We start from the raw sequence: 27,134 nt of genomic DNA, 5'->3' as shown, positions 1-27,134 counted from the left end.
CACAGCCTGGATTTGAGGATCCCCGGCCTACTCCAAGACCTTACTCCAACTGGGAAGCTGATTTTACTTAAGCTTTTGATAAAAAGCAAAAATAAAACTTCAACCTGATGTGGGGGAGGCACTGGGTCAAAAGAAACAAAATACAGATTTAGGTCCCTCAAAATGTAGATTTGGTGGGGTTAAGTATAAATGCACACATTTTAGATTTTTCAAAACCATGTATTTTTCATTCCACTTACAAAACTAGGTACACAATTGTGTTGTTTTGTCAAATAAAACCCAATAAAAAGTTTTGGAAAATTAGGTTTCTCATCTGTGGAATTATGAACAAGTTCAGTGGGTTTTGAGCATCTACTAAAATGCTTAAAAGACTAAAAATGCAATACTTAAATATGTATAATGAAAAAAAAAAAGATTTGCAATGAAGGCATAATGCATCCATTGACAAAATAAGCCTTGGAGGAAACAAAATTAGGATGAAAACAGGCAAGACAAGGAGAACAGATATAGAATTTATTCTCAATATCCATTGCAAAGAATAGGAGGTGACACAGCTTGAAACAGATAATACAGAATTTATTTTTCAACCAGAAGTAGGAAAATACATAGATAGGTGTAAAGGAAACAAGCAGAACCTGTAGGCAAAAGAAAAAAAAGAGTATAATAAAAGAATAAAACTAGTCCAAAGAGAATAAAAAGGACGGCTAAAGGATACAACAGAAAGCATTGTTTACCATTCAGTTGCAGGTTTAAACAGTATGTGTTGATTTGAAAACAGCTGCCTTGATTTCTCATCTGGGTTAATGGACATTCTACAACATTGTGCAAGTGTTCATCTCTTTTTTTTTCCTCTTTTTTTTTTTCCTTTTTTTGCTGGTATTTTATGAATGGTAAACAATAGTTGGTCCAGTGCATAAACACAGTGACACAGATCAATATATGTACTCAGCTGACTACAGATAGACAATCCTGATCATTGAACAACTACCACTAAAATTGGCAAGGAGATGAGCAAATATACAAAATGGGTGATAAAAGAGAGAGGAAGTGTTGGGGGAGGAGGAGGAGGGCAGAAAGGGTTCAGGTAGGCAAATTTAAGATGAGCAAAACAGTTTTGAAGGATTAAACGGCTACATTTTAAAGATTAAAACAAAATGGCTGAAAGTGAAAGTTTCCGATTATTATTGCCAAGTTTAGCTGATGGAAGGACAAATTAAATGGGATGAGAGAGAAAACGACTTTGCTTTCCTTACAGCCCTACTTTGCATGAAGATGGAGGTTTTTTTATTTTATATATATATATATATATATATATATTCTTTTTAAATGAGAGAAATGAAAAGGGTTGATTGGTTTAAGAGTTTCCTCTACAACACAACTGTACTAGAAGCAGCTTTGGTTTGCACTGTTACAAAAAGATGCAGCCAGCAGACAAAATAAAATAATAATAAAAAAAAAACCCACTAAGTTAAATAAGCCTGAACAAATAGAAAGCTTGCAACGTGATGACCCACTTGGTGACAAATCCAGCTCTAATTTGACAGATCTTTAGAAGAAACAAGAGAAGTAACAAAGAAACAGATTGGTGAATCGATACCGTCACTAGCTAGTTTAACAGACTGAACCACTGTAAAGCACAAGATCAGAATGAGACGGGACTAGAAGTATTGGGGGGAAAAAAAAATAAAAATCACAGGACCGGTCTAGCGGCACATCATTAGCATTTGCCGTACAAACACGTTTTTTTACTCTTTTGTAATTTTTTTAACACCCGTCAAAAAGTATTTGCTAGTACTGAATTGCAGCCACTAGTGAGACAGCTCTGCTGCCCTAACCTACGGACACCAGCACTCTCCAGCTGGTGCAAAGAGACAGCCAAAGTAAAGCTGAAAAGCTAAAAAAAAGGGAAAAAAAAACAAAAAAAAAAACACACATCCGTGTGTCAGGTTTTAACTGATAGTTACTTCCTTCTGCGACGCATCTTCGGAAACCTTCGACCTCTCCAATCAACCCATCGAGACAACGTGTCGTGATTTTGACAGAGGATTTGGTTTGTGGTGGAAGGGATTAAGAAAAGTCAAAGAAGGGTAAAAACAATGCAGCAGATCATCATCGTCATTGTAGAAATCATGATTTACACAAACACCAAAAATTCTGTCTTTTTAGAAAGGAAATAAGAAGTACATCTTTTATTCACACTTTTACAAAAAAAAAAGGACAAACAAAAAAAAAAAAAAAGAAGCTACCCTTTAAATCTACTACAATACTAATGCCATTCAGGAAAAAAGAAAAAAAAAAATCAATTTGGACACATTGATTTTCACCAAAGGAAAAAGGGGAAAGAACAAGAGACGGGGACCAAGTTGACACTTCCCATTTTCTTGCTTATTTGACATAAAAAAGTTCTTGTTGGAGTATAATAAGAGCTGCATTCGAATCATTTAAGTGCATTTCAAATAATAATCTCACATTTAACCGATTTCAACTTGTTTTTGAGATGGAACAAATTTGATTAACAGAAACTTGACAGGCTGGCCGTTTTGACAGAAACAGCAGGAATAAAAAGAACAAATGCGCTCTTCCACCCTTTCCAATGCAAAGGCAAGAGGCAGGGGTGGTCCACAAATGGCACTATAGCTGCAATGACAATTGTAGAAAATCTATACAAAAAAAAAAAAAAGTGGGGCAAGGGAGGTTAAAAAAAATTGAGAAGAGTAGCAGGAAAAAGTCTGAGGTTGGATGGTTTATGGTGGGGGTGATGGATAAAAGCTCAGGGCTATTTGTGGCCAGGAAGGAAGCTAGGAGGGATTAGGTAATCTGGGGGCAAAAAACCCCAAAACAAAACAAAAAACGTTCCAAGTGAATTTATAAATTCATGTTCCGTATAGTGGAGGAGAGGGGGTGGGTGGAGAAAGCATACCTGATTACTAGAGAGCTCAATGAATAGGAAGGATATACACATCATCATTACATTGTCACATCTCATAAAAAAAAATGAAATAAACATTAACAAAAAGAAAAAAGAAAAAAAAAAAGAAAAAAAGGACATAAAATCTTCACAAATGTCTCAACAGTATTTAAAAATAAAAGGAGAGGAGGCTGCTCGGGCGTTCGCCGCATGCAAATAGTGCAAGACAACATCAACTGCTACAGTGAGTTCGGGGCGTACGCGCGGGACTTCTCCGTGTTGTGTCGTTTACACTTCGCTTTGGAGCCAGATGAACAGATGCGAATCGGTGCTGCGTGACGTTTCGTCCAAACCGTCGGCAGCAGCCTGGATCGTTGGCTTTGTTAATGGGCAGAAAGCAACAGGTAAAAAAAAAAAAAAAAAAAAAATCGACTGTCTATTTACATCAAAGCAAATCAGCCAAAACAATACTGATGCGTTACAGTTAATCTCTCGGGAGTGCAAAGAAGTGACGGCGAACGCGGCGAGCAGCCTCCTCTTACGTCTTTTGTACAAGCTGGTAATATTAATTCATCTCAACATTAACTGGATAAAAATTTAGCCATAGTTTACAATACAATCTTTTTTTTTTTTCTTCTTCTTAATCTGACCATAATTTACTCTTCGTACAAAAAAATGCCAGAAAACAGGTCTTTTTGTGGTTCATATACAATCATGTAAAGACTGAGTCTAAGGTTTCTATTCTGTACAAACACTTGTGAAAAATCACTGCTTCTATGTGTGAACGAATGGCTGGGGGTGACGGGGGCAGGGGGAGGAGTCACTACTGGCCTTGGAGACAGTGCTACACATCTGCCTGAAAATTACCTGCATGTGTGTGTGTGTGTGTGTGATGTTGCATGAGTGAAGTTGGAGGTCATCTCCTGATAGAGAGGAATGCTGGTTTTACTCGTCAGCCATTTTTTCGCTCTCTGGCAAAACGCGAATGACGTCAATGAAAAGGTCTGTGAAAGCCCCCCTACCTCCCATCGCTTCGCCGGTCGGCCTAGGTCCCTCGCTCCTTACTCTAAAAAAGGTGATTCTTGGGCCACATGAGCTCCTAAGCACATGACTAGCATAACAACTATACAAGCCGGGGTGAAACTGTCTGCAAACAGGATGGTAGCTGCTCTCAGTTTCTCACTTTTTCCTTTTTCTCCGAACTGCCGATGTCACGTAATTCTGCTTCTTATGCACCAGGACCAGGGGGTCAGAGGTGTGGACTATCTTGTAGCACCGCAGGAGGCCGTGACCACACAAAAAAGGCCTGAGCACCACAGAATGACAGCAGGAAAGATCCCCTCGGATCAGCTGCGGCGCATCCGCTTTGCTGGGATGCTTAGCTAGAGATGAAAAAGTTGCTTCAACCCGAAGCCCAAATGTGCGCATCTTGGAGAGGCCGAGAATCTACGCCGGCTGAGTACAGATGGCTAGCGAGCACGAGCCAAACATGGAGGGAACTGAGACTGACAAGTCTGCTGTCTTTGCTGGTTTTGGATTTATACAGGGACAGACAGACAGCTCTGCAGCTTTTCAGCTAAATGTCACCCACTCAGCCGCTTTTTAAGGTTCCCCATTAAAACCACACAGAGCCTCATGTGATGAATCTGAATGAGCTACCATCCCCCTCTAGCTTGAAAGACAGAAGAAAAATAAAAATAAAATGTATGCAGGGGTGTGGTGGGGGGTTGTGAACCGGATGAGAAGAGGAAGTCCAAAACACGTGATGCATAAACAGGACTGAACCAAGCAGTTAAAAAAGGGCGTAAAAAGAAGGGGGGGAAAAAAAAAAAAAAAAAAAAAAAAAAAAAACAAAGAAAAAAAGAAAAATATAGAATATCTATAACATTTTATACGAAATCCCTGTCAGCCAGACCTCACTGTACGAATATTTTACAGGTTGTGTTGTTTTTCGGTCTTCCTCCTCCAGAGGCGGCGGAGGTAAGAGCTGGTAGAGGGGGAAGCTGTGGTCGCAGCTCCCCCTGGTGGCATGGCAGGGTCTCACTACCTGCGTGCGGGCAGGTGCAGCCCGTTGACCTGGGAGGGCACATTGGGCAAGAGCAACTCCAGCTGAGCATAGAGGGAGAAGTGGTCAGAGGGGATGTGGGGGTGTGGGCAGCCGCTGACATTGTTCTCTACGAGCCAGTGAGGGTCCAGGGGGCCCAAGATGCCCAACACGTTCAGATGAGGCTTGGAGTAGAAAATATAGTCGATGACACCCTGTGGGACAGAAGGATTGCAGTGAGGAAACAAAATGATTTGTGCTGCTCAAGAGTTATACAAATAAACTCACCGTCGCTGGCATTAACATCAATTTGTTTTACTTTTTTTTGTCAGGAATTTCAAGCATTTTCTTTCCATGTAAAGTGGAACGCAACTCTAATGAGTTTTAAAAACCAGAATGTACACCAGATTTCCGCTAACCCAAACAGGTTTGAAATTATACACACAGCCTGAAATACAGACAAAAAAACCGTCATTTCTCAGCAAGATACAAAGAAACGATTTTGTAGCTGCCCCTGGCATAATTGCAGAATGGCGAAAATGGTACCCGATTCTTGGTTTTAAAGAAAAAGATTAAAGATTAAAGACAAGGGTACAAACTTGTGTTTTATTTATCTAATTACCTTAAAGTCGAAGGTGTAATTGGTGTAAGGCATTAGGCCGTTGTCATAAGCACTCTTGAGCTTGAAGCCGTGGGTGATCCTGCCATTAGAAGTGCTGTTCTTGCCGTTGCAGTTGAATTTGGTCAGGCTATCGCTGTAGCGAAGCTCCTTGAAGTCCTTGTGGGTGCAGTCCACTCCGCCTGAACTCAGGTACTCGACTACACCTGAGGAAAAGAACGTGACACATGAACCGACACGTTTCCTACTGTGCTGGTCTGTTATTTAAAAAAAATAAATAAATAAATAAAAATCCTTTTTTCTTTTTTAAATCCAGGATTTTGGGCTGTTTGTTGTCTGTGTTTCCAATGACACACAAACTTTTATGTTCATGTAAATGATCTCTACCGACTCCTTGGCTACTGCCGTCGTTTCCACCTGTGCATGTCCTGGATGGAGGGGGAAATCGGCCCTGGCGATCCGCTCTGCTTGTTCTTTTTATTTTGAAAAGAGGAGGTTCACTACAAGCAGTTGGACTTGGCTACACTCTGTTTATCTGCATTTCTAACCTAATCTGCCTTAATCCTGGTTTATGCAGTGTAAATAGAGCAACAGTCCCCAGAAGCAATCTTTATTTTGAAAAGTTTACTACAGTTAAAAGAAAACATAGCTTACCTCTTCCAGAAATACAACACCAAATATATCTTTCTTACAAGTTTCATGGTGTAATAATCTTGAGTATCAATTGTTTTGTTTAAAACAGAAAACAACAATGAATTGAATGGAATTATACAAGTTTTTAAGTCCAGCAAATGTTTCCTTTTAGTTATTCTGCTTGGTCTAACCAGACGTTTAGTCTGACTTCTTGCACTGGGGCCTTTTTTTTCTCAGCAGCACCAGAACAAACGCCAGATGCAACCAAATCTTCAACAGCATCAAATTTAACTTCACAGTTGTTGTTTTTTTTTTTTTTTGTTTGTTTTGTTTTTATTACTGTCCATAAAGGCAACATTGATTCGTAAATGATTTATTATCTAGTAAACAAAGATATTGTTTTGAATCAGAATTGCACAAGACTGGATATCATCAAGATAAAATAAATCAAAATTATATGAAGAAATGGAAGAAAATCTAAATGAGTCCAAATGTTTCAACACGAACATACCAAGCGAACATCTCGCTACGGTCAAGCCATTTTTAGATGAAAGAATTATGTCAGACTTGGGGAACTTGGTAAAGAGAAGTTCTGCAACGTTAAACTTGATCATCATTCCTCCCTCTGGTGAGGTTCGCTGCTGCCTGCAGCTTAAAGGGGAAAACACAGGGAAGGCGATGCATGTAACGCGTTTTACAGACACTTTGTGCTTTTTCAGCGTTTTCATCCAAAACCGTGTTTATGACCGGTTCATTAACATGCACTTTGATAAATTTGTGAATGCACGCGTGGGGTTTTAAGTGCATTTGACTCACGGGTGGCACTCACACCCATGAGAAGGTGCAAGCGCCAGAACACATTTTGAGTGAGCGAGCGTAGAATTTATAAGCAAGCGCCACAAACGATCGCTTGTTGAAATATGGACGTGCGCTCACGTCAATCTCGCTGCACGCGCTCCGAATGGTGGCACAAATGCAAAGCCATAATTAGCAGCGCAATATGGCGACACTAGAAAGAAAAGGCAGTACTTGAATGGAAGCTGTGGGATCAATTAAAAACACCCACATCCCCATAATTATAACAGTCATATAAAACTGTTGCTCTGGCTTACTTACCAGAGTCAGGTAAGGAGTTGAGGTCGGCACACAGCACCAGTGGAATGGCATTGGTCTCACCAGAGGTGGACAGCTTGAAGCTGCGTGTTGCCTTGTCCACGATATTCTTCACCTCCGACAGGAACATCATGGTCTGGACCAGCTTGACATCCGAGTACTCGGGATCCCAGTGCATGTGGGCGTTTGCCACCAGCAGGAGCTGCTTGTCCAGGCCGTGGAGTGACTTACCAGCTAAAAAGATCAATCGCGAGCATATTCACAACATGTTCTTATGACAGAAAACACATTTATGCATCACAGGCCTCCTTAAACTACAACAGTTTTGAGTTACAGACAAAAGCCGCGCAAGGATCAATAGTAAAAGCAAAGCTAAGACATAGGAGGTCAAAATACGCAAGAATTCAAATAATAAAGATGAGGAAAAAGAAAAAACTACTCACAAGACATTTCCATCATCTCTTTGCGGACTTCAAGCAGCACAGCTACTCCGATGTTGTCCTTGGTCATCACCCTGTTCAGCATCGCCTCTGAGCCTTCGGAGTTAGCCATGGCCAGCTGGTTGAACTCCACTGTGTGCTTCTGCACAGCGCTGAATCTAGAGTGAAAGGAAGAAATACAAACATTTTGAAGGCAATTGGAAGAATAAATGGTTTTTAAAACCAAGTATATCTTTTATGGTATGTTGTAAAAGGATGAAATCCAGGTCATTGGCAAAGAAAGAATATTAAAATTTAAACTGTGCTTTATGGGAGTTCAAAAATGACTCAAGAGGGTTGTTTTTTTTTTTTTTTAAGCAACATAATTAAAAAAAAAATACAAGTTTGAACCCAACAAAAATAAAATAATTTAAGAGCCACATTTTGAACATGTTTTAAAAGGAGAAAAGCTCTTTGTTGGCTCTCAATGCATTAATTACTTCTTAACGAACAAGATTTTTTTTAAAACGTCTCAACAAAATAAGATATAGAGGTCTGTGTGCTCTCCAAGCTCGGGTATGGACAGCAGCAGCAGAGTCCAGAAAAATCTACAGAAACGGCTGCTGATGAGCCAGAAAAAACAAAACAAAACAAAAATAAAAAAAACATTTATTGATGCTTTTTTTTATTTTTAAGCTGCTGAATGCTAACATGTTTGTTTAACACCAGAGTTTGGTAGAGAACCCAAAAATTGTATTGAAGTATGAGTGGCACAGCTTTTTGAAACTCAAGTAAAAGTACAAAGTTTCTACTCAAGAGGAAAAAAAGTATTTGGTGTAAGTGCTGCTCAAGGACTGAATAACTGATTAGAACATCTGACTTAACATTTTAAAATGACGTCAGACAAACAGCATAAATTTATGCGCAAACTTAGGTATTTTCAAGACAAATAATAAAATAAAAAAATGTATACATTTTTGATATTAAACTTACCAAAGCAATACAATAAGTAATGCAAACGCATGTTAGAACAGGGTAAAGAATTTCCACTGAGAGCGTTTACTGTATTTCACCTTCACATATCCGAGATACAAACGAACATCAAAACAGCAGCGCTGGTGTTCAAACAAAAAGAAAAAAAACTTTAATCAAGCAGAGATATTTCACATAATGTTACTCAAGTAAAAGTAAAAAGTATTGTGTAGTAAAACTACTCTTACAATTATTTTGTTTCCCCAAAAACTTGCTCAAGTAAATGTAAAGTAATGTAATTACCCACCCATGTTAATCCAGTTAATATGGATTAACTGCATCCATGTGGATGCAGTTAATATGTCGACTTTATGCAGAAGCTCAAATTATTTTCACTTCATCTTGCATAAAAAAAATTACATTTAATAATTGTGAACTCACTGTGAATGCCTAAATTAATTAACTTTTAACAAGACAAATGCCTAATTAATACCTCTTAAGTTTTTAGAGCCTTTTAAAGCTTTTAGTCTTTTTAATGCCATTACATTTTAACTTAATGTTTAATAGAAATATTGTCTCCTCTGGAGCTGTGTTGTGACTGAACCTGGACTTGTTTCTGTTTATTTCTTCTTTGCTTTAATCATATTTACATTTGGAATTTTTATGTTGTTTTATTCATTAGCAGAAATAAAATTAGCTTAATTAGACTCGTTCTCGTTTTCCCAGATGTGGCACCGCACATGCATGTTCATTCATAACTTGAAAACCTGTTGACATTTCATTCGAAATGGTGTCAGAATGCCAAAACTAAAGGTATAAAAAAAAAATTAATCCAAGCTGAAAAGAAAAATGCTGATTATTTTCTTCTCAAAAGAAAGAAATCTATTGTCTTATAGATTTCTTTAAATATTCTGACAGCCCAAGTTCTGATTCAAAAATAAAACGGCCGCCAACAAACAGACTTTTTTTCCCCCCCAATCTATATTTCCAGCACTCTACAGGAATAATGTTGGCACTACTTACTTTTCTGTTTTGAAGAAGATTGCACATCCGTCCACATGTTTACGATCCGACTCGGACATCGTTCTAGCTCGTGACTTTGGACTGAAGAACCCGTCGTATCCCTGCTCTTTCAACTCTGGTAAGAAGAAATTGAAGTACTGCTCCGTTTCCACTTCCTGCGAATTAACAAGATAAAATAAATTGCTAATGGGACGGTGCGCATTTCTGAAACCCCAAACAAATCCATCCGTTTATTAAATGTTAGCTACAGGCACGTTTTACGGAGCTATTACTATAAATTGAAACATGTTCAAAAATTATTCAACAGCTGTAAACGATATCTTTGTAGTGGAATTACATTATTTAAGGCAGAAAATGTATCTAGCTCTAGAAAAGTGTTATGATGGCACTGGAGCAGAGACCCCAGTATCTGGGGGAAAATAATTAAGGCATATCCTCCACTTAACAATTGTTCAGATTTACTTGGGGACAACAATGTTTGAATTTGACAATTTTGTTTTGCTATTTGGGGAAAAAAAAAAAAAAAAAAAAAAAAAAAGCTAGATTGTGTTGCAGAAATTGTGCATGTGCATAAATGTGAATAACTTTGTTATCCCTTTGTCTATCCAGTGTATTCCAAGTTTGAGCTCCGATATAAAGGAACAGCTAGGCGATTTCTCCCTCTCTTTGTGGTTGATAATTATAATCTCAAATGGATCTCATGTAAGTTTAAACACCTGAGATTGTGTGTTTTATAGTTCTTAGAAAAAGGAACCACAACCTGACTATGACATGACTATGTTAGTTTGTGAATCATTAGCAGCAGAAAGATCGTAGGATTGTCCGGAGGTCAAATTCTATGCATTGTAGTTCTAAGCTCTCACTTTGATTTCTCCTTTTTCCTTCGGCTTCATGAAAAAAAAACTTGTGATACGGGGAAGAATTTGTTACTTGTCTTCATGATTACGCTGTTGCAATGCGCTAGGATTTAGTTAGCATTAACATAAATGAAATACATAAAAGCCATATTTAGTTATGACACAAGTTAAAACTTTTGATTGCCCATTAAACACATCATCTCAAACTGACGCAGAAGACGGTGTTTAAACGAAGGTGGGGGAATTTCACCGCTCAAAGAGCACAAACTGCTAAATCTCACTAAACTACACAAGGAAAACATCTAAAGCTTTCTTTTTCTTATCCTCACTGCGGGCAGAACAAACAGCAGTCAGCGTTAGCCAAAAGGCAGCTGTTGTGTTTAGTAGAGTTGTGCAAAAAAAAAAAAAAAAAAAAGCACTGATATATATAACAATCTTGATTTTGCTGAAAAGATGATGTGAAAGACTAAAGAGGTCACAGAAGATCATTATCAGCTGCTGATGACGTTTCTAAAAGTTACCGATTTGATAGATTCAGTTCACACAACGTTTTTGTTCATTTCCTGGCAGATGAATGTACAAAGTAATACGTGCTGTGTGTTTATTTCAGAAATTGCATGTTTATGAACTATTACAATTAGATTTTTCTATGACTGTACACATTAAACCTTAAAAATTAACAGGGTTTGATTTTTAATTTGTTCCCCCCCCATCTTTGACAAGTTCTGTAGCAACAATTCATCTGCCCAGGTCACTGATAACGCTCTACTGCCTAAGGCGGTGGGGTTGGGTGGAGTCCGTCCCAGCAGACACTGAGAGCAAGAGAAGCGGTGCATAAAGGTCCAATGCATGAGTCCCACGGGTAAGTTTATATACTTCTCACATTCATGCGCAGATATTTACAATAAGCAAATGTTGCATGCAAATGTTTGGACCAGGAAACCGGCTGAAATCTGCACAGAAAGGTCAGAGCCAACCAGCAAACCTGAATGCAGCTTTTTCAATAGCATTAAACCCCAGTCGACATTGGCAGATGGAGACAGAAAACTACACGCAGCATTTACATATCCCAAACAAGTGGCTGCTTATGGAACGTAATTAAGTTATAATTACAACAATTCAAAACTGTCTGGGTACAGAAGAAGAAGAAGAAGCTCTTTAAAAGCCCCAAAGAAACGGAGAAATTTACAGGAGAAGGAACCGTCGCCTAACCGAGTGGTCAGGAGCAAAAAATATTTATCCCATGAAAAAAGCCATCAGAAATCACACAAAAAAATACGTTTTAGTAAAGTGTCTCAAATTGAATGCCAACAGCTTAAATTTTTATGCTGATATTATGTGAAGACTCATCACTTAACACAATTATTAAACATGGAATTGCAGAGTATAATTCAAGAGCACTTTGAAAAATGTTTAATAGTTTTTGGTTAAAAACCTTTACAGTTTTGTAATCAATAAAAAATAATAAAAAAAAAAAATACTCCTACTTTCTTCAAACTAATAAGATGGGTCCACAACAAAAATATGCACTTTGCAAACAAAGAAGTTTCAACCAGTGGGTGAAAGGGCATCTACTGCTATAACTACCTTTAGTTACAATAAGTAAAATGTTTACTTTCATTAGATTCCTCAACTCTGTTAGAACTCATTACCAACAACAAAGCCACTGCATGAACATCACACCATGTGCTGGAAATTAGTGGGACACATAAGTGGCACTCTAATACCAACGTCACGCTAGTGCCTGGATGGATCGCCTTTGCTTTCAAAACTGCCTCAACCCTTCATGGCATGAATTCAACAATGTGTCGGAAATATTCCTCACATATTGTGTACCGGCATGACAGAATTACAGGTCCTGCAGATTTGTCGGCTGAATATTCATAAAACTAATTTCCCGTCCCACCGCAAATTAATTTAACGTTCAGCATCCATAAATTAAACAGAGAACCGCTTGCAGGGGTGTGCCTAATAAAGTGTCAGGGTGAGTGTGGAGTGATTTACTGGAAAAGCTTATTTTTAAGCAGACAGTTTGAACATTAAAAACAAAGGAAAAAGGTTTTGGATACATTCATTTTTGAGTTATTCCAGTCAGGTCATAAAGCAACACAGCTTTCTAAATAATTGAGTGAAAATCTTTTCTCTCATTCCAACAACAATGATTCATCTATTCATTCCCTACTGTCTAGTTCCATTAAATCCAGAGGGTAAAAGGGGTTCAGTTAAGTAATGTTTATTTTATAAAAGTGAGGTACAGTCTAACCTGACCTGTATGTGATGTTTTGCTGGGTTTTTTTTCTTTTTGAGCAACAACTCTTACGTAAGGCACCACATCATGGGGAGTGATACTTAGTGTAATCATGTGATGTAGCGCCAAAATGGTCTCTTTTCACAAAAAAGTTGTTTTTAAAAACTTTTTGGAATTAATTTAATGAACAAAACAACTTTTTGAACGTTAAGCATCCTTTATTCTTTCTTACCTGCAAACTGATGATGTCTGCGTTGCAGCCGAGGATTTCCTGCATGATAGATTTCTTCCTGTACTCCCAGTTCAGAGCCCAGGAGGGGCAGTAGCCGTATAGCTGTCGTGTGGCATACTTATCGCACAGCACATTGTAACACATAACTGAGAACAGTGCTATGAAAGGGAAACAGACACCAAAAGAAATGCACTTAGTTGAACAGAAATGAGCCAAGTCTTCATATGTTGCTGATTTATACAGAAAAGAAGAAACCCTCTGTAGCTTTAAACTGTGTCATAAAACAGAGTTGCTACAGAAAATATTAAACATTAGTATGATAATATCTTATACTAATTTGACAAGTTGACTTTCACTTTGAAATGTATACATCAGCCTTATTTTTGTGATACATTTTCAAGAGCAACAAACTATAAAGGTCCCACAGATGAAAATAAACCGGATCTTGCTTCAACATGTATAAAATGTAAGAAAGGGGGTAAAAAAAACAACAAAAAATAATAATAAAATGAAACAAAGGGGGAAAACCCCCCCCAAAAAAACCATGTCTAACATTTGTTTACAGTTACGTTGTGTGTACATCAGCCTTACTTGCTGGACGTGTTCGGTCTGGTTCCTGGAGCGAGATCCATGACCTGGCTGGTGGCTGCTCTGTTGGTACTGTTCAAAAGAGGGGAAAAACAGGTCAAAACTAATAATAATAATAATAATAATAATAATGATAAAAAAAGTGTTTAAAATTTGTTTTTGAGTGCAGAAATTTGACATATTTTTTATGCACATAATATCACAAAAGAAAACCAAAACCAAACTTCTGGCTCCAGTCTCGGGTTAGCAAAGGATGCTAAATACTCACTGCGCTTAATAGCCCCTGCCAGATTGTCTAACAAGTAGCTGAGCAGTCTCCGTGTGCCATCAGGTTCCTGATAGAGGCTCATAATTTCTTGTGCAAGTGGGTTTCCTGGAACGGAAAAGATAATCGGCCTGTATCAAGTACCCAAAAGAAAGAAAAAAAAAAAAAAAAAACAGGATTTAAGGCTTTAAAAAAATAAAAATAACTTGTGCAAGCCACTTACCTTTTAACCCCAGTGTCTGTAACTGAAAAAGTTTCCCCAATTCAAACGGGAGAACTCGCAACTGGTTGTTATTTAAAAGCAATTCCCTGCAGAGGACAAATAAGGATTAGATTAAAAAAAATAAAACATTATTATTATTATCTTGGAGACTGTTTACCACATTCCCTGTGGTAAGATTTGGACCAAAACCTTCACACTCCTCAGCGTTTATGTAATTAAATAAACAGAGTCCAAATGCACAAGCAACTTGTGGTGGCTGCCCTCTTTATCTCTGCACTAATTGCATTATGTAACCTGGCATCACCGACCTGAGAGACACCATGTTGCCGAGCTCTGCCGGCAGGCTCCTGATCTTGTTGGATGAGAGATCCAGGTACACCAGGTTGTGTAGTTTGGCAATGTCTGGCGGGATGCGTGACAGAGAGTTGTCACTGAGGTGCAGGGCAGTGAGGTGGGTGAGAGACCACAGGGCTGTGCTGAGACTCCTTACTCGTCCTGGAGAAAAAAACGCAAAGGACAAAAATGTAAATGCATTTACTGTCTTGAACAATTATACATTTTTCAACTACAGCTAAAAATGACAAAAAAAAAAAAAAAAAAAAAAATGTAAATGCATTTACTGTCTTGAACAATTATACATTTTTCAACTACAGCTAAAAAAGACAAAAAAAAAAAAAGGGAGCCGGGGAGGGGGAACTTAAACAACTTCATAATTTAAGATTACTATTATCTTAAATTATGGTGGTATTATCTGCACAAGGAGGGGTTGCAAGGTAAACCTAAAGCCAGATGCTGGACTTTGAAACATCGAATCAGAAGGACAATGCCACATTTGGAGAAATGTCTTTGCTCCCCGGTCTTTAAAAACAGACGGATATGCAGTGAAGCTCACTTTTCTGTTTACATACAAACTCAGATTCACACAGAAAAATTGGTTATGAAACACATTTTTGTAGCGTAACTACCATTATAAATATTTACCATGACAACCCTCCTCCCCCAAATTAAAAAAATAAAAAATCTACTGAGCAATGTCTTGGCAAGAGTTTTCATCGATATGGAGTTTTGTGTCAGATAAACAATCGGAGCAGATGGCACTGGATACCTCTACAAAAGACACAGGCAGACACTGAAATTTAAACATTTTTCTCATTCCACCAACTGACAATATGCCACATAATCATTTTTACGATAATAATGCAGCATCAATCATGTAACCAGCAAACAGCCCAGATCTCAATCTACTTTAGAACTTCTGGTGAAAATCGAAGGTAAAGAGGATTACAAGACTCCATCTGAGGAACATGACCGACGAAAAATCATTTCATTAGTGAATTTCAAGGACCTGACTTTTTTCCCCCTAAAGATCAAATGATCACGTTATTTACCTTCTTGATTTAAAAAAAAATTCTATATATTTTTTTTGCTGACTATTACGTTTTTTTTTTACAACAAAAAAGTAAAACTCACTGAACAGCATCCAGCAGCAGCAATTCTGTATTATTTTCATAATGTAAAATAAGCAATAAAATCATAACATTTCGTGTTGACATATTAAAACAATGGAATACTTTTTAGTATGACAAAAAATTAGGGTTTATTTATACATGTTCTACTGATTACAAAACGTATGTAAGTAACATCAGTGAGTACATAGCTGGCTTTTGCCCTCTAATGCATTTATTGAGGATTATGGTACCAACTGTGACTTCTACTGAAAAACCTTTTATTGGCTAATTTGGTTTGAAGTTTTGAGATTTCATGATGATAACAGAAAAAAAAAAAGTATTTCTCTTCATGGTTTTTTTTTTTTTGAAGTTTTGGTTTGAAAGAATTGTGTTCAAATTTACGTAAATGGAATGGAACGTATTAAAGCAACTTGCATGTGTGCCAGGTAATGTTTTCAGTTACCTTAACATGAAAAGATAAAACCGATTCGAGATATTAGTTCATTAATTTGATGGTATTGGACAGATGTTTAATACCATCCATAAATAGACATAACTTAGACAATGTTAGGATTAATTATATTGTTTACATTGAATACACACTGAATACCTTTTTGTATATTGCAGAATATTCTGTTGCTTTTAATAAAAGTAAGAAAATATTGTGCGGTAACAAATATGACCAAATATAATAGGGCTATTACATTTCAGTTCACCTTAGATCCTCTAAAGTAAATTAAGGGACATAAACAATCAAACTTTTTACTTTTCATATTGTGTGGCTATCAAAATTTTTCATCACACATTGCTGGAATTATTTGGGGTATTTAAATCTTCTTATAGTCATAATTCTTTGTTTTGACATAAGTGTTGAAAATATAGCCAAGAAATCAACTGACAAAAAAATCAATTTGCTAATGATATGAGCAATACATTTAACTGAGAAACAATTAAAACCCTCAGTCTTAAAGGTTGCAGACAGAATAAAGGTTTTCCGGTAGGAAGCACAAAACAATCACGGCAAGATTATCTGCATTTCCTATACAGAAGACACTTACCACTAATTTCCAGCTCAGCCCAGTATGACTTCTTCCCATTTGCTGCCTCCTCGCTGGACATAATTGTGTACATCCGCCTGGGATCCGGCGGGTCATATTTTTCCTTGGGCATTCCTATAACACTACAGAAATCGTGTGTAATAAAGCTGTCAGTGGTAAATATAAAAAGTCCGTCAATATGCAATAAATTGCAAGACATAGCCTATGGTTTTGGCCTGAAACCATAGTTCAGTAACCCTATCTACAGGAAGATGTGGCTGTCAATTTTATTATTCAACAAATCTGCAGACAAGTGTCAACACTTATTAAAACCGTTCAAAAAATGTTATCAAGATCTTGATCTTAACTGTGCATCAGAAGCAGTATTTACTAAGTGAAACGTGCCACAGATTGCTATAAAGACTGATTTCTTTGTTGTTACATAAGTTAAAAACGGAACACCTAGAGAATACATTATAGAATCTTCCCGCCAGATTTAGAAAAACGGCAATTTTACAACCAAACAAGGTTTTGTTCTGGATAAAATAAGAAACTGGACAGCTTAAAAGCCAAGATAAACAACGCTGCTGTCACCGATTGTTCTCCTCGGTGACGCTAACTGATTAGCCTAGCTTAACCTAAATTGGCAGCTATCGGACTACATAACAAAGCCAGATCCCCAACTACCTCGCAGACTAACAATCTGGTGAAAAGGCCAACTTAAATTAGTATTAAACCTTGGTTCCCATAGTCCGAAGCCCTTTCGAAAAACGTCAAAAACAATATGTTGGACAAATTTGAAAATATAGTGTGCACTTGTTTACATAATGGCACAGCACTGAATTGCGCATAAACACAAGGCCACGAATACACACAAACCACTACTTTCGCCTACTATTTTTTCCAAAAACAATAATTGCTACTAAATGAAAAAAAAAACAAGCACCTGCGCTCTTAAAACAGGCCCGAAACGATTAACTTGAAAGCAACTGCGAGCTATTTAGCTTAGCCTGGCTAGCCTACAAGCTAAAAGCTAACATCTCAATTATTTGAAGCTGACCGAGTTCCTACTGAAATACTTTGCTACACGAAAGGAGAGCTGTGTACATTAAAGACAAAGATGTTTCATGCGATGAGAAAGAACACGTTTACATGAATACAATGGTATAACACAGAGGGTTTCATTTTACCTGCAAGAGCATACCAAATCGCGAGGACGACTGCGTGTTCTCTTTTGTTTTCTAGCTACTTCTTCCCCGTTTCCGCTGCTGTATCATGGCGACTGTAAGGATTTTTTTTTCTCTCGCTCGATAACAGCGCTGCATCCTATTGGCTGCCGTCGAGAAGGTCCAACCAGCTGTTGAACCACAATAAATAGAAACCTATGCTTTTAGATTGGTGGACCATTTTGTGATGGATAGACAAACACGGAAATGTGCAATAAATTTACAAATGCGCCTGAAGGACCACTTTATTCAAAAACTCTGTGTGAAAGTAGTGTGGCATAAACAGGAAACTGAACCCGTAAATAACTTCTTGATTTCCTGATAAAATAAATTAAAACTTTAATTTTCATTTTAAGCAAGTCACAACTTTAAAACAAGTAACTGTGCAAATGAACACGCACACAAGAAAACCAATTATAAATTACAATATGCTTCTTCATTCATCTGATGAATAAAACGAGAACCGAAAGTCTTTTTTTTTTCTTTCAAAATCAACACTGACAGACATCTAACAGGTGATCCTGAAGATAAGTTAGGGACTCTTCCACATGAAGAGGTAAGGCTTCACCGATGTCCTGTTGGGATCTGGACAGGAAAGCATTCACTGCTTCTTGAACAGCAGACTTTGACACCATGTCGTCTGGCTTGTAAACTAATGTGGCCTCTTTGCCTATTTGCTCAAAGGTAGAGCTGGTCAGACAGCCTGTGGACGACAGATGACAAACTGTGAGTAGGGAATAAAGTAAAGCAAGAAGTTGAAGAACACAGGTTGTGAATAAATGACAGAATTTTATGAGGGGCTGTTTATTAGCCGTCAGTATATTATGGGAAATACACAGCAGTCAGAACACACATTATTTAGGTAATAGTTTTTGCAAAAAATGACTATTAAATGGAGGTCAAGCTGATTGTCTAGAAAATGCAATTTGACCGCTTGCTTTCCTGCATCAAGGGTAGGATACCCTGATTAGGCTTTTTATGCTCAATACTGATTTATGTTTTTTTTTGTTTGTTTGTTTTGTTTTTTCACCTGCCCATTCTAGTTTCAGCTGATTATGATTTCAAATGAAAAAATTTTTTCTTAAATGTTAATACCAGCATCAACCTAATTTTATGCATCACAGTGTAAGCCCCAATTCTTTATCAAGTATACAAATATGAAACAGTAAAATATACTTTTTGACCTGGTCTTTTAAGACTTCTAAATATCTAAAATTAAGTTTGCAAAAAGTAATACTATTTATGACCTCTTCAAACTAAGAGCACATCATTGTTTAGTGACCATGACCAGTTAGACCTTTAATACAATCAATATTCAGAAAAGTGGTAAAAAGAGCAGCAAAAAAAAGTAACTTTAGCATATATGAGTGCATTCATTAGGAACAAACATTGCAGTTTACATGTCAATATATAACAAACCACTTGGCAAAGCAAAATTTTATTACAGATAACAGTAAAAAAAAGTAAAAAAAAAAAACACTAAACAAATCTACAACTTAATTTAATTGCAACTGTGACAGGAAGGTGGGCAATAAAGGTGAGAGCAGGAAAAGGAAATACACTGATCAGGTATCATCTGGCTAATGGTGTTCTGGTTTTTCTTATGCTGCCATAACAGCAGCGATCTGTCAAGATATGGACTCATTAGACCCACGAAGATGTGCTGCGGTATCTGCGCTGACCAAGTTGTCAGCAGCAGATTCTTCAAGTCCTGTAAAATGCAAGATGGGGCTCCGAGGTCGAGATGTGTTCGTTTGCCACGTCCCATAGATGTTCTGCGAGACTGACATCAGGGGAATTTGTAGTTAAACTCATTGTTCTCATAAAATTGTTACTGAACCATTTTTGCTTGGTAGCAGAGGCACATTTTCCTGCTGAAAGTGAGCAAAACAGTAAGTGAATTTACACACAACAAACCACGATGATCTTGTGTGCCGACCCCTTTCTATCAGAATCAGCATAAACCTCTCTGGCAATTTGGATCAGACTACAAAAGTAAGTCTTTGCTCTCAGCAGCCAATGTTCTCAAGGCAGGTGAACCACCGTTACTTCCCTGGAACATTTCTGATAGATACCGACTGCTGCACACTTGGACCAGCATACACAAGCTCGTGTTCTGGAGCTCCTCCACTATACAGCGCAGTATACCACAACATTAGCTGCTGAGGCCTTTTTTCTACCAGCTCACCTTTCATTGCTTTGCTATAGCTGAGCAGTAACATCCAGAGAAGATGGATCAACTCTTCCCACTTTCGCCAGCGCTCCAAGCCATCCTGGAAAACATATTGATGTTTCAGCTTTATAGAGACTTACTTGTTTTGCCATCTTTATTTGCTTGGTTTTCTCTTTAACTCAACTCGCTCGATAAGACTTACACATTCTTGTTTGGATCAATGTAGAAAAACATAGCTGAAAAGGCAATACACCATTTCTTCTGCACAACTTTTCTCACAATGGACAGTCAGTACAAGTCTGCAACAATCTGCTCTACTTGGGTGAGTTTGCACGAAACATAGTTTGATGAGGGTCGGGGGAAACGGACTACACCAGACCTCAGCTGCGGTCAGACAAATGTTTTACGCTGTAAATGAAGGCAGTGGGTTTTGTGAACTGATTAGCAATCGAACTGCAAATGCTTTGATGACAACCTATGAGAGGTGATTTTTTTTTTTCAAACCTCTACTTGTAAACAATCTCAAAACAGGGAGATATTATATATTATCCTACAGTTTTAGATTGAGCAAAACAATCTAAAATTAGATTGTTTTGCTAATTAATGATAAACAAAATGATAAACACATTAATGATAAACAAAAAAAACGCAAACACCTGCAAAAGTACTAAGAGATATAAATTTTAAATAAATCATGAGGGTTTATAAAATTAAAACATGTAAAAATTTTAAAAGTGAGGTAAAGGACTTTAAAAGTTTAAAGTGTTATAAATTTATAGCATAAAAACAAGTAGCTTTGACAGTGGTTCAGGTAGAGCTTAGTTTTAAGGAATCCACATATTTATGGATAAAAAATTTTCGAATTAGAGCTAATTTGTTTAACGCAATCTTTTTCACCCTAACCCATATATTGCTGTCTGCTAAAATGGAAACAAATATTATACTAAAACTTGTTCAAAAACAAAAACCCCTACATAAAAAAATAAATGTTTCTCAACACACGTATTTCAGAAAACACAGTCAATACTAACCAAATGCAATTTTCATTGGAGAAATTCAGCTGAGAACTAAATGATATTCTACGAAGTATTTATATTGCATCTCTTTTGTTTAAAGAGGGTATAAGAAGAAAAATGTAGTCTCTCTGAACTCTGTGAATATTCTTTATTTCTACCGCCAGCTGGTGTGCTTGTTTACCTCTTAAATCTCCCCCCTAAAGAGTTTCCAAGAGAGTTTAATGTGTTCAGGTGGCTCCAGTTGGTTTCAAAAACCCCGTACTCTGTGATCCCTGCAGCTGCAGTTTTTTTTAAGTCTGATCCCGTCTCTCAATTGTGAAACAGAAATCTCTTAGTGTCTTTTGCAAATCTGAGAGCTCCCTGAAAGCTGCATTGTGTGCCCTTAATGTTGAAATTAAGTTCTGCCATTACCAAATTTGTAAGCAGTATTAAGTCATTATGATAAAAGGAGAAAATACACAAGCATGATATTTACCGTTGGGTCAGCAGCTAGAGTGCAGTTCTTCAGAAAGTGAAGCAGCAGATTAAGCGACATGGGAATAGAGACCTTCTCTGGGCATGCATAGTCCAGCAACTGTTCCAACAGCTTACAGCTCAGCAGCTTACTCTGCAGGCTCTCCAACAACAACATCCTGCATATCACCAAACAGAAAAGTCTGAAAAACTGGGAACCAGTCCCCGTGCAAGTATGGTTGCAAAACAACTCAGGTGATTCAGTGGATTCATCTGCATATGTGAATTAGAACGCATTACTTTTCTGAGCATTCATAATGTAAAAAGAAAATGATGAAAAAACAAACAAAAAAAACCTTCATTTAATTTTAACATTCCCTGTAGCTATGAATTTATGGTAGTCCTAAGCATTCTTTGCCTGCTTGTCACCTGTGTGCTCTTAGAGGCATGTGGCTGAGGACCATATGGAAGAGCTCATCGGAAAGCTTGGCAGAGTTCAGAGCAGGAGAACGGTCAACCTCCAGGGCCAGAGACAGCATCCTTTGGAAGACGGACACTATTCTGCAGGGGACAAAGTGCAGCCAGAACGTAAGTGTGCAGAAAGCTAGAGAAGAGTGAAACAACAACAGGTTTTTATTTAAGGTTTTGTTTTTGTACCTTATTTGCTCATCCTTAATTTTGATTCCTTCTTTGCTGTCGTCATTTTCGGTTGTTTTCATAATGACACAAAACAGCCACTTGATAACATCTCTGTTGAGAGGAAAAGGTCAACAGACATTTTAAGATTATCCAAATAAATTTAAAACTACATTTAAATTAAACTGAAAATATTGTGAGTGAAGAGCACATTGCATCAAAAGGGAGTTAGCTCTTATGCAACGCAGAATCAATAAAGTCTAAAAACACAACATTTAACCCATTGCTTCCCAAGCTTTTTTAATGAGATTCTACTGTCACAAATATATCAGTTGATGCTGGCATATGTCAGTAAAAATATATGTTTCGGCTGTAATCCAGTGTTGCAATGACCTCGCTCTTTTACTGGCAAGATTTATTTACATCTAATTTATGCTTTCTGAGGAAGAAGTTGGGCGATGTAACCAATGGGAACCATTTTAAGTTAGTTATGGTAAAACAAGTTCTCTTAAAACTCTTTCAAAAAGTTCTAAGATACCCTATGTATTTTTAAGAATGAATTTGGTTTATTTTTTAAGGTTCATTATCCTTTTTTTCATTGGCGTCAGAGAGTAAAAGAAAAACTGAACCATAACAACTGTGTTAGATATTGACCATCAGCCAAAATGTAATTTATAGCATTCAAATAATTGAATTTTGCAGCCCAGGCATTACGTTACACCACGTATACTGTAGTTTTCATAAACGGACAACTCTTACTTTCTGAAATTTGATAAGGAATAAGTAAAACATGCAACACAGATACTATTGCATAATGTCGTGATCATGAGATCAGCTCACGTTTCCCCCAACTCTTTCCCTTCCTCATAATGCATTTTCTGAGAGTTTCCATCAAGTTCCCCATAAATATTGTTACCATATAGAATGTGGATGTATGGCTTGGGGGAAAATCATGTCCAACCAAATATTGCATCCAAGGTGTCCTTTGCAATTGTTATATGGCAAACTTTAGTACTGTGATGTTTTCTTTGTGCAGCTCTAAATTTGATGTACAAAAATTATATAAAACTGCATTCTGTGTGTGCATGCTTTTAATTTTTCCATTCTGTTGCCTGTACTGGGGAAACAATACTTCACGAAAGAAATAAAGTATGTGTGTTTGTCTGCGCACATTTCCTCAAAACACTCCCACTTAATCCTGTCTTTTGATGTTTGTGAGACAGCTCAGGAACTCCAAATATGGGCTAAGGACATATTTTGGTAGCCCTACGTGTCCATTTTCATTTGCCAATGCATCCAATGGGAAGCAATGAAGCAAAGTAAATAGGTCACATCGTCACCAAGGCTAAGATGATTGTTAGAAACATTATGTGTTATCACTTTTACAGTAGTAGTTAGTTTGTTTGTTTTTTTTATTTAAAGGGTTTTAGCTTTCTACTGTGTGTGAGCTGATATTAGGTTGAAACCCGTGTCTTCCCATTATTTAAAAGAATGTCTTTGAGATATGATTATCTATAACAGGAGGCCCCATCTTCCTTTCCGCCCTCATGTGAAAGAATTGACTGTGTGAAAAGACAAAACTTGCTTTTCCCTCAACCGTGAATCCTTATCTACCGGGATACTTCTTTCTTGTGAAACTGCCTGCGTGCAGAAGCAGTTTCTGTTTTCCCCTCTTGCCTTTCCTCCCTCTCTCTCCCTTTTCTTGATAATAAAGACAAGCTTTGACCAGAGGTTTTCAGAACATACAGTGAACAGTGTGGAGAAGAGGTTTACTGTACTTTCTCCTTTTGCAAAAGCCTGGTTGAAAATTGATACACATTGTCTGTGGTTCTTTTATGTAGGTTGAGAAAATGATAGCCTTACCCTAAGTAATTGGATGGTTTTATGTTTGGGATGATGGTAATCAGGGTGCAATAGTTAACACAATGGTTCTAATGTGCCCTCTGGGCAGTTCTTGCTACACAGTAAACATTTCAGCTGCTTAGGTGTGAAAACATCAGCAGAAATAGAAATGCAGAACTTAAGGCTACAACCTCTGCAAAATGCAGACCCCGGCTTGTTCATCTTACCTGACCCGAGAAAACTGCCGGTCACATGACAGAGTTGCCTTTGCGATGGAATGGCTGAGGGAAGATGAAGAGCATCTGGCAGTAAAGTCATCCTCTAAAGTCTGCACACAGTACTCCAAAAGCAGGCAGATAATGTCCCATTGATTTTCCTTTTTGCCATCCTAACAGTGAAAGAAGGCAACAAAGACACCAGCTTATTTTTTTTTTTTTACTTCATATTAGAAATATCAACAAAATAGTACAATCTTTTTAAATATAAATATCAAATCTGAGATTAATTTATTATAGAATGTTACAAACACTTCTTTTTCCCCTGTGATATTAAAGGACTACATATTCTCACATCTTGTTGCTTGCTCTGCTCAAGCTGATTGGACATAACCGAGGTAAGCAACTCCCAATCCCACGGAACAGAGGATCTATTAGCCCGGTGGTGTCTGGAAGAAAAAAGCACATTTAAATCAAAGGCTGAGAATAAAATTCTGACACAAAGCTATGAAATGTTTTGAAAAATAATGTTTCTTGTGCTTTTCTCTGACCTCTGAGTCCTCATAAGCAGATTATAAGCCTGCAAGCTGAGATGATAGGGACAGTGTGGGTCAAGCAGGATACCACGAAGAAGGTGGGTGGTTATATCTTTGGGAGGATAGTATCCAGGCTGCAGTAGGTCAGACAGCAGCTGCAAAGTGCCTTCTGGGTAGTTCTCCTCGATTGTACTATAGACCAGACTCAGGCTCTGACGACACAGCACCTCAGGAGCTTTAGGGTTTAAATTATCTTTATCGATCTATGAAAGAAACATATTTTTAAAATAATTACTTTGTTTCATCTTCTTTTTAAGCAACCCTATCCACTGTGTGTGTGTGATAGGAAAATAAACTTGCCTCCATTCCAACTGGTGGCAGGTGACAGAGAGAAATGTCATTCTTACAGCCAAGGGAAGCAAAAAGTCATGCATAAGTTCATCAAAACACTGACGAACTTAAAAAGTATAAATTACAGAAACACTTCACCAGGGGTGGGCTATCCTGGTCCTCGAGGGCCGGTGTCCTGGAACTCCTAGATGTCTCCCTGGTCCAACACACATGAATCCAATAGCTGAATCACCTCCTAAGTGCAGTCAAGTTCTCCAGAGTCCTGCTAAATGACCTCATTATTTGACTCAGGTGTGTTGAAGTAGAGATGTACCTAAAAGCTGTAGGAGACCGGCCCTCGAGGCCTAACTCAGACTGATCCCTTTATGATCAGTCTGAGTTAGACTGATCATAAAGGGATTGGTTTTGAAACCAATAATTTGTTACTTGAGATTTTATTTGAAATATCCGTTTCAATATGTGATTTGGTTCCTACTGAAATCATGAACTGAAATTAAAGGTTCTTTTTGTTTTCAACAAAATCATTGCAAGAACATGGTACTGAACTAAAATAAGAAAAACGTTCTACGTCTTTAACAAGCAGCCAATACATTTGTTTGCATCTGTATAAAGAAGCTTTGAGAGCTATAGAAAATAAAGCATAAACATGGAGTTTCCTACCAGGACTTGATGGTGTCCAGCCATTAATTTCTTAAGAGTGATTGGGCACACATGTCTACGATCCTCTCTACTGGCCTCTCGGAAATCTGTGCAACATCTGCTCTCTTCATTCATGTCTTCTCTATCGCTTTCTCCTTGCCAAGGCAAGGACACCGGACTATCACCTCCGGTATCCTCTTCATAGGTCTGTGACTGCAGCTCCCACTCATGCATCTTTTCACTAGGCATGTAGGGAGACCTGGGTGATTGGCCACCTCGGTTTGTATGATTGAGAGGACTGGAACTTGGGTATGAGACAGAGTCAGCCTTAGAACTTTGAGAAGACTGAGAGGAAGGATGATTGGAGGGAGATCTTTGTCCAGAATCTGAATTATCTAAATCCAGCTTTTCCAAATTGGAGCAAATAGCTTCTTTTTGAGTTTTATCTTGATATGAAGTTGATGATGGAATCATGTCAGATGAATGAAAGCCATCTAGCTTATTTTCCATAGTTTTGTGCTGCTTTAAGTTTGCATCATCATGTCCCACAATAGGACAGTCAGGTGGAATTTGTAGGTCCTGCGTTGCTTGATCTTGCAACAGGTTGTTTGTATATTCCTGGGGGGTTTCATGTTCTTTTGTTGTAGTTTTCAACATGGTAGGAAGACACTTAGGGACCGCGGGTTCTGTGAGAGAAACATATAATGTAGAAGAAACTATGTCTGAACTAGTTGCAGGTTCTTGTGCTTCAAAGCGATTGTTTGGTTTAAAACACTGTGACATCTGTGGAGAATCTTTGGTTAGCTGAACACAACTGCCTGATCTTTTCAGATTCTTGCTATGCGACTCGATGAAAGGCAATTGATCTAGTTCCACATTAGGTGCATCCTGAGAGGGTTGTATTGCAAGGTTCTGCTTCTGTGGTTGCATCGGCGAATTCAATCGTCTCTGCTTTGGACTTTGGGTGCCACAGTCCTGCTGCAGAGGGAAGATGTGGGAGTGTCCGGAAGAGTTTTCTTGTAGTTTAAGACCTTGGCCATTTAAGACATTATTTTTATTCACAATGCTTTGGTTGAACTGACTGTCACCAACTTCAAAGCAGTCCTTTATTTCTGGCTTTGTCACTCTTGTCTCAGTCAAGTCAAGGGAGCTCTTTGTCTCTGGCTTTGTCTCCTTTGTCTCATTTGCAGTCAAGTCTATAACAGATGAGCCTGGGATGTTAAACCTTGGGCGCAGCTTGAGCTCTGGACAAGCCCATCTTGGATCAGTGAGGTCAATGTAATGCTAGGGAAAAAGAGGGGAAATGTCACCAAAATGAGCAGAATACTTGCAAAATGTGACAGAAAAGAAAGACAAATGTAGAGATGGGCATATGAAATAACAGATGTGTGATAAACATGTGTCCCTCTTATGTATAT

General features: G+C 37.9%; 2 protein-coding genes across 4 annotated transcripts in view; both read right to left on the bottom strand.

Annotated features, from left to right (window-relative positions):
* Positions 1 to 500: 500 nt before the first annotated feature.
* LOC103135533 (CCR4-NOT transcription complex subunit 6) lies at positions 501 to 17,959 on the bottom strand. Its single transcript, XM_007548320.2, has 12 exons — positions 17,820 to 17,959; positions 16,651 to 16,772; positions 14,453 to 14,639; positions 14,145 to 14,230; positions 13,925 to 14,029; positions 13,660 to 13,728; positions 13,069 to 13,226; positions 9,732 to 9,886; positions 7,761 to 7,915; positions 7,321 to 7,551; positions 5,575 to 5,777; positions 501 to 5,167 (listed from the first exon to the last, which is right to left on the bottom strand). Exons 2-12 carry the CDS (start codon positions 16,760 to 16,762, stop codon positions 4,952 to 4,954), a joined length of 1,677 nt encoding a protein of 558 aa, XP_007548382.1. The 5' UTR covers positions 16,763 to 16,772; positions 17,820 to 17,959; the 3' UTR covers positions 501 to 4,951.
* A 126-nt stretch (positions 17,960 to 18,085) lies between these two features.
* Positions 18,086 to 27,134, bottom strand: part of simc1 (SUMO interacting motifs containing 1) — a 12,078-nt gene continuing 3,029 nt past the window's right edge. The window contains exons 2-11 of one of the 3 annotated variants that reach the window (XM_007548317.2): positions 25,738 to 27,000; positions 25,087 to 25,128; positions 24,742 to 24,989; positions 24,546 to 24,639; positions 24,203 to 24,363; positions 22,155 to 22,247; positions 21,927 to 22,058; positions 21,520 to 21,676; positions 20,044 to 20,128; positions 18,086 to 18,558 (exon numbers count right to left, since the gene is read on the bottom strand). In XM_007548317.2, the coding sequence (XP_007548379.1) occupies positions 18,347 to 18,558; positions 20,044 to 20,128; positions 21,520 to 21,676; positions 21,927 to 22,058; positions 22,155 to 22,247; positions 24,203 to 24,363; positions 24,546 to 24,639; positions 24,742 to 24,989; positions 25,087 to 25,128; positions 25,738 to 27,000 (2,487 nt within the window). In that variant the 3' untranslated portion in view covers positions 18,086 to 18,346. Of the gene's footprint in view, positions 18,559 to 18,920; positions 19,639 to 20,043; positions 20,129 to 21,519; positions 21,677 to 21,926; positions 22,059 to 22,154; positions 22,248 to 24,202; positions 24,364 to 24,545; positions 24,640 to 24,741; positions 24,990 to 25,086; positions 25,129 to 25,737; positions 27,001 to 27,134 lie in introns of those variants that run through there. The other 2 variants (XM_007548319.2, XM_007548318.2) reach the window with 2 other exon arrangements.

The sequence above is a fragment of the Poecilia formosa genome, unplaced genomic scaffold (assembly GCF_000485575.1).
Source record: "Poecilia formosa unplaced genomic scaffold, Poecilia_formosa-5.1.2 Scaffold26, whole genome shotgun sequence".
Classification (NCBI taxonomy): Eukaryota; Metazoa; Chordata; class Actinopteri; order Cyprinodontiformes; family Poeciliidae; genus Poecilia; species Poecilia formosa.
The sequence above is the reverse complement of the archived record's forward strand: the minus strand, read 5'-3'. Positions and strand labels throughout refer to the sequence as shown.

Bases quoted from the DNA above. Each gene is read 5' to 3' on its own strand.
- LOC103135533 (XM_007548320.2), bottom strand. From the start codon at position 16,762: ATGCCCAAGGAAAAATATGACCCGCCGGATCCCAGGCGGATGTACACA. The intron at 14,231-14,452 runs GTCGGTGATGCC...TGTCCTCTGCAG, and splicing joins GGCAACATGGTGTCTCTCAG to GGAATTGCTTTTAAATAACA. The intron at 13,227-13,659 runs GTAAGGCTGATG...TCCCTTTCATAG, and splicing joins AGACCGAACACGTCCAGCAA to CACTGTTCTCAGTTATGTGT.